Raw genomic sequence first — 7,234 nt, 5'->3', positions numbered from 1 at the left:
TCTCATTGCCATGGTTACAATCCCCTCCATGCATCATCAACCAACCAAAGGGTATACCCTGCATTCCTGCCCTCCATACCCTCCGGGTCATCAGCACACAGTTGCTCTCCCTCTCTGGATCTAAAGTCTCCAGCTGCTCCAACGCTCCATGTCATCATCTCTGCCTCCATTTCAGGCATCACTGCTTCTCTGGGTAGGGTCCTGCTCTCCGCTGTTCTCCCTTGAGGGTCCTAGGGACCTCCGCTCCTAGACTGAAAAGTTAATCACTCCCCTCCTTGCTATAAAATGTCTACCTTTACATTTCTGACCCTCACAATCAGTCCTGATAACAATTATTCACTGTTGTATCACAAGAGACCCATCTGCATTTCATTGCATCAGTCCTGTGGGACTGTTTTATTTTAATACATTTTTAATTGCTAAATTTATGTTTTGTTATTGAGAATATACATAGTCACTAATTCAACATCTCTGTGGGAGTATTTTTTCTTTTTTCTGATATGGTATGTTTTTTTTGTTTTTTTTTTTTTTATTGTAACTGAGTGTTAGTTTACATAGGAGAACATTGGCTTTACACCATCATTTCATTGCAATGATTACAATCTCCACGCATCGTCATTGAAACAAACATTATATGCTTCCATTCCCTCAGTTTTTTGTGGGGGGAGATTTGTTTTGTTTTTGGGTGGGTAGGGAGGTGTACACAAAAACACTCAGGAATATATAATAATTTAAACAACCAAAGGACACATTCTGCAAGCCTGCCTTCTGGCCACCAGCACCCAGTCCCTCTCTTTCCATGAGTCGAGAGTCCTCAGCTGCTCCCTCTCTCCATGTCCTCATCTCTGCCTCCATCTCTGGTGTCGCTGCTTCTCTGGATAAGGTCCTGCAGTCCGCTTATGCTCTTCTCCTTTAATGGTCCTAGGGTCCTCTGTTACTGGACCATTAAGATGAACTACTCCGCTGTTTTTGTTACAAAACTTCTACCTTTACAGTTGTGGCAGTTGCAATTAGTCATGATAACAATTTCTCTCTGTTGAATCATCAGAATGTTATCCCCATCTCTTTTCACTAGACCCATCTAGACAAGATGTAAACTATTCAGTGGGGACTGCGGAAGTATTTTATTTTTTGACTTTTCATTGTGAATTGAGTGAAGGTTAATAGACAATATAATCAGCATTCAACATATCCTACACTCTGTTTCATCTCAATGATTGCAGTCCCCTCCCTGCAGCAACAGTGATCCCACTTCCTCCCTGTGCTTCCTATCTCCATTCCACCCACCTTCCCATCCTTTCTCAAGTTGGTCCTTTGGTAAATGTTGCCCTGTTGATCTTGAATGGTTGATCGCTCCATGGTGAGCAGACCTTATGTGTTGTTCTCCCTATGGACCTATCTACTGGTTGGCTGACAGCTGGGCCATGAGGGTGAGCCCCTTTCCAGACCTGAAGGGTGGTCGAGGGTCATAGTCTCAGGTCCCTCCAGTCTCCAGTCTCTTTCTGACCAGTAAGCCCAGCTTTTTGGTTTTTTTTTTTTAATTTTATTCCTCATTTTTTCCCACTCTATCATGAACGTTCTAATGTAATCCCTTTCAGAGCAGTTGGTAGTGATGTTCAAATGTTCCATTAGTCTGTTAGGCTAATTGATTACATACAGCTTGAATTTTCATCACTCTTTCTTCCACACGTGGAAAGACCAATAGTTGCACCTTGGATGTCCACTCATGAGCCTTTAAGATCCCAGATGCCACTCACCAGAGTAGGATGTAGAACATTCTTTGTTATGCCTATTGACCATTGTGCCCCCTGAGACTCTGGTCCTGAGTACCCAGGTCCAGACACTTTGCCTTAAGATGTTTAATAACAGCTGAAGAAGGTTTTCATCATTGTGCCCACTCTGTGTTGGAACTGACTCGACGGCACTTAACAACAATGCTCTGCCACATACATAGTTGTGTTTGCAGCAACATACAGATACCCTCTTTCAAACCCTTATAGATTTGTGGGTATCCTCCCAGTCTCCCTCCCATACTTGTTCAGCCTGTGTCTCTGTCCATGTATCTACCTGCAGAACACTCTTGTGCCAAGGTTGTGTATCTATCACTATTTACCTGTATCCTCTTTAGCCCTTGAACCTCCCTGTGTCTTCACCTGTCTTCATCATTCTGCTGCCTACCTCCCTCTTGTATATTGGCCTCCCTGTCACCTGAATTAATATGTGTCTACCCACCAGCCGGTCCTCAGAAACCCTATACAAGGTCACTATGAGTCCAAACTGACTCAACAGTACTTAACACCAACACCAGTACCCTCGAGCCAGTGAATTACTCTTTATGGGAGTACTTTAAAATAAATACCAGACCATGCGTCAGTTCTCCTTTAATGATCTCAGTCTAGATCTTTAGTAAGTATAAGGCCTTTAAAGACTGCAATCATGCCATCTTCTCACCGGCCCGCCCCATTCTCAGGGCCTTAAAAGTAACTTGCTGCAGTTGTTGGCTGTGAATCGGGCTCTAAACAAGGTCGTCACGTTGCATTCGCCTGATGTCTGTCTTTTACTGTCACAATGGCCACTTCTTCACTGTATTGTTTTCATGCCGTTTCCCTGTTGAAAAGCTGCGCCCGGTGTTGCACAGAATCTTCCTGATCCTGGCTTTGTCCTTCCGCTGCCGTTGAGCATGTTCCCCGGTCCTCCCTATACTTGTATGCCGCTGGTTAGGTAGAGAAGCTTGACGAGATTCCGGCCCCAGGAAAGCTTCCCGGGTGCTTCAGCACTTGCTGTTGGGTCTCCTCACTTGGTGGTGGTCCGGGGGTGGCGATGTGAAGGTTGATTTGTGCTTTGTGGCACTCTTGACAGCATCCTTTCCTCCCATCCCTGGGCCTGCTGACTCCCGGGATCAAAAGCCCCCAGCTCACAGCCCCAAGGCAAGCTGGAGGGACTGGAAGGCCTGGGCAGTCTGACCCCCAGAAGAAGATGTGGCTGACCCTTTCCTGTGTTTCAGGTTACATCCACTACCAGCCTGCCCAGGACCGGCTCCAGCCCCACCTCCTAGAGATGCTGGTTCAGCTGCCAGCCAGCTCCGTCACCAAGGTCTCCATCCAGTTTGAGCGGGCGCTCCTCAGGTGGACAGAGTACACCCCGGATCCCAACCACGGCTTCTATGTCAGGTATGCCCCCCTCCTGGTCCACCCTCTCTGCCACTTACCCCACGGTGGAGAAGCTGATGAGAATCATGGGCCATCTGTCCACTTCTTTGCAGCCCATCGGTCCTCAGCGCTCTTGTGCCCAGCATAGTGGCCACCAACCCAGTGGACTGGGAAAAGGGTCCCCTCTTCAACACCCTGTGAGTATGATCCCACCCTTCTCATATTGCTCCCTGAGTGGTGCAAACAGCTAACGCACTCAGCTGCTAACTGAAAGGTTGAAGGTTCAAATCCTGCATGTTGCAAGAAAGGGCTGGCAATGTACTTCACAAAATCAGCTATGCTCGGACAAACATGAAGCCACCAATTTGATGGCAGCTGTTTTCTCTGACCATATAGCCCTCCTGGTCTGGGCAGGACGTTTACAGAGGAGCAGGTTCCTGCAGGCTAGCTTGCCTCTCCTAAAGTACCGGGTAGCTTTGACTCAAAGCTCATGAAGGTGTGCGTAAGCTATGATGTTTCCAAAGGCTTTCTAGAATGATTCTAAAGACCTATAGCTTCGGAAACCCTGTACTGACTAGTTCTGAGCTGGAATTGGTAAATCCAGCTAGAGCAGTGACGAGTGGACCAGCAGTGCTGGGAGCTTACACTTACCCACCGATGCTTGTGTCGTGGTTGGGTGCCATTGACTTGGCTCAGAATCACAGTGACCCTAGAGGACCGGGCAGAACCGCCCTCAGGGCTTTCGAGGCCGCAGTTTTCACAAGAGCAGATCATCAGGCCTTTCCTCCGGCCCGATTCTCTTGTTTATAAGCGTCGTCAAGTCGGTTCCAACTCATAGCGACCCTGTATAGGGTTTCCAAGGAGCGGCTGGTGGATTTGTACCTCTAACCTTGTGATTAGCAGTCCAGTGCTTATTGTACAGTGCTACATTTAATTGAGCCCTTTTGCAATGCCAAGTGCTTTAGAAAGCAGCGATGCACGTAGAGTTGCCCCTGTCCTCTGGATGTTTACAGTTTAGAGGGGAGATTTTTTTTCTAGGGTTTCCTGAGGTTGGGGAGATAAAATAGAGGGGTACCCAGGAAGGCTTATCTGAAGAGATGGCATTTAGGCTGAGACCAGAAGGCAAGAAGAGGCCACCAAGTGAAGGCAGGACCCGTGTTCTCCACCTCAGCCACAGCTGCCCTCCTTTGATCGTGTTTCTGTACTGCCATCTCCTGTTAAAAAGCTGGGGTCCCTGGATGGCTCAAATGGTTTGCAGTTTGCTACTAACCTTACGAATTGGGCTGCGAACCGTAAGGTCAGCTGTTCGAAACTACCAGCTGTTCCATGGGAGAAAGATGAGCCTCGGAAACACTGTACAGGGTCACTATGGGTCGGAAGTGACTCCTTGGCACATCACCACCTAATGGTTATCAGTTTGAATCCACCCAGTCATGTCAGATCCCATCCACTGAGAAGTGTGTGCAGCACTGTTCTCCTCAAACACACGGCATTGTCAGGGATCTGAATCAACTGACGATAGCAGGTTTGGGTTGGAAAGGCTTTGAGACTAGGAAAACATAGAAAACCTTTTCCAGAGTGAATTGACCCCACGCAGCTGGGCCTGGTGTGGGTGCGATGGGGGCCGCAGCCCGGCCCTGCCACACCTCTCCTTCCCTTATCCCTAGATTCCCCATCTCCGATGACTCCAGCTACTTTGTGAGACTTTACACGGAGCCGCTGCTGGTGAGCCTGCCCACGCCAGACTTCAGCATGCCCTACAATGTCATCTGCCTCACGTGCACTGTGGTGGCTGTGTGTTATGGCTCCTTCTACAATCTCCTCACCCGTACCTTCCACATCGAGGAGCCCAGCAAAGGTGGCCTGGCCAAGCGGTTGGCCAATCTCATCCGGCGCGCCCGGGGAGTGCCCCCACTCTGAGATGCACCCTCTCCATCAGCTGCAGCTGCTGGTGCTCTGGGGCAGGGCCTGGTGATGCCAGCGGCTCTTTCTGCCACTTGCTCTTCCTGCCAGAGCCCAGAGTTGGCTTCTGAGCCAAACCAGGACAGTTCTGACAGTGTGGCAGCCACTGGCTACACAGAGCCATGTGACTTTGCCTCCGTGTAAAGGACAGTTGCATTTCCTCTCCTGCATTAGCCACGTTTCAAGTGCTCAGTAGCCCTAAGTGGACAGTGTAGAAAAAATGTTTTCATGGTTGCAGAAGGTTCTACACAAGAGCACTGGCCTAGAGACTGGGGAGTGCATAACAATCTGTGTTCCTGGTGGTGGGCTTACTGCTCATGAATAAAAGGGGGCTGCTTCATTGGTTATTTGCCTCCTGTTCTTGAAGGCCCTGGGAAGACTTAGGGACTAGGGGCTGGTTTGCTGGGCGTCTGAACAGGAAATGCCCTCCCCTGTCCCCTCAAAACAGTCCCTCCCCTACCTCCTCTCACCCTCTCATCCCTGCCAGAAATATCTTCTTCTTCTGTGTGTACCCCCCACCCCCCGTCCTCCTTTGACTATCCCCAGAAGGCCCTGGGTTTGGCTGGGACAAAGCCTTCTCAGTGTTCTGGAAGCATCACCCGTGACCGGGAGAATGAATCATGCCCTGCCCTGTAGTGGCCCTGAGCGCCCCCCCCCCAACCAGGGGCAGAGGAGAGCTGTGTGTGGTGGCTCTCCAGTGTGTGACCGGATGGTTGGTGCCATTATAGGAAAACAGCAGGCTCCTGGTACCAGACTGAAGTGGTGTGGGGTGTAGCCCAGACGGAATTCTAGTCCCTCAGGAGTTTACGTTGTGGGTAGTCTAGGCCCACCCGCAGGCTTTGAGGGCAGGCCCATTAGATGGAGTCATGCCTTGCCCTGCCCTTGTTACAGACCTTGGATTCCTTAGGTCCTCGGTTGGAGGCCTCCCCTCACCCCATCTCTGGCACACGTGGCATCAACTCTATAAGTTCCTCGCAGCTCCTGCACAGTTTCCCGGGCTCTCTCATCTTAGAAGTTTGATTCAGAATACCCTGTTCCACCAACGGTACTCATGGCTGGCTTACTCTTAAAAAACTGGTAAGGTGTTGCTTCCTCCAGGAAGTCTCCCATGATAATAACCCAGGCGTCATGAGGTACACCTCCTCTCTGCTCCCTATCTCCTTGGGTGGTGTGGTTACCTTCTGCTTGACTATGAGGAGCTGCCTTTCATCTGGACCTCACCCAGCTCAGGACCTGTTGAGTGCTCCGTAAGCACGTGGTAAATGTCTGTGTGAGCGTGGGCTCCTCTGGCTGGGCTCTGGGATCTGGGGCAGGCGATGGGGGACAACACTCTGGATCTTCCCATAAGTCTGAGGGCAGGAGTACCGGGTGTTTGTAGCTAACAGGTGAGGCTATCTTGGTTGCCACCAGAACATGTAAGTGAGGTGAGCATGTGCGTGTACGTGTGTGTGTAGGAAGGGAGGTGGTGAGCTAGCTAGTGGAGACCAGGGGCAAAGCCAACAGATGTGATGCTTTAACTTTACTCCCAAAGCAATAAATGGACAGATGTAAGTGACATAATAATGTGGGTGGCAGCCTGCATGGAGTAGGACGTCTGCCAAGTCAGAAGGACACAGATTGTGGCCTGGCTGCCCAGCCACTTTGGCACCTCGACACGACTTCCACTGCCATGCCATGTGTGCTGTGTGGGCCCGCAATACCTACTAATCTCTTGTTCGGTTCGCCTCCTAGAGTCAGTTCAGGGCTAGGAAACAGCTGGCAGGCCAGACAGTTCTAGCATGTGCTAAGCCTGTGTGTACATAGCCTTTTGTCCTCACAATCCAGTGGGGTAAGCATTATTCTAAGACCTACTCTACAGACAAGGAACGTGAGGGCTAAAGGTCACATTTCCAGATGCTTTTGAGTTGGTGATTCCGTGTAGTGTGTCAGACAGAGTAGAGCTGTGCTCCAGGGTTTTCAGTGGCTTGTCTTCCCCAGGTGTAGATCATCAGGCCTTTCTTCTGAGGTGCCTCTGGGTGGGCTCGAACTTTCAACTTCTGAGTTGCAGCTGAGCCTGTTAACCATTTGCAACACCCAGGGACTCCTATTAGACACATACCATGCAAGAAACAGAGCAGAAACAT

The 7,234-nt window shown here is 50.0% G+C and overlaps 1 protein-coding gene across 4 annotated transcripts in view; it reads left to right on the top strand.

Annotated features, from left to right (window-relative positions):
• The window catches only part of PIGT (phosphatidylinositol glycan anchor biosynthesis, class T), a 12,504-nt gene extending 7,309 nt beyond the window's left edge, over positions 1-5,195 (top strand). For 2 of the 4 annotated variants that reach the window (XM_006839251.1, XM_006839252.1), the window contains exons 9-11: positions 3,005-3,170; positions 3,263-3,346; positions 4,817-5,069. In XM_006839251.1, coding sequence (XP_006839314.1) covers positions 3,005-3,170; positions 3,263-3,346; positions 4,817-5,069 — 503 coding nt within the window. Of the gene's footprint in view, positions 1-3,004; positions 3,171-3,262; positions 3,347-4,816 lie in introns of all 4 variants that reach the window. The other 2 variants (XM_006839250.1, XM_006839253.1) reach the window with 2 other exon arrangements.
• The last annotated feature ends 2,039 nt before the right edge of the window (positions 5,196-7,234 follow it).

Source organism: Chrysochloris asiatica, unplaced genomic scaffold, assembly GCF_000296735.1.
Source record: "Chrysochloris asiatica unplaced genomic scaffold, ChrAsi1.0 scaffold00023, whole genome shotgun sequence".
Lineage (NCBI taxonomy): Eukaryota > Metazoa > Chordata > Mammalia > Afrosoricida > Chrysochloridae > Chrysochloris > Chrysochloris asiatica.
This window is presented reverse-complemented; position numbering and strand designations above follow the sequence as displayed.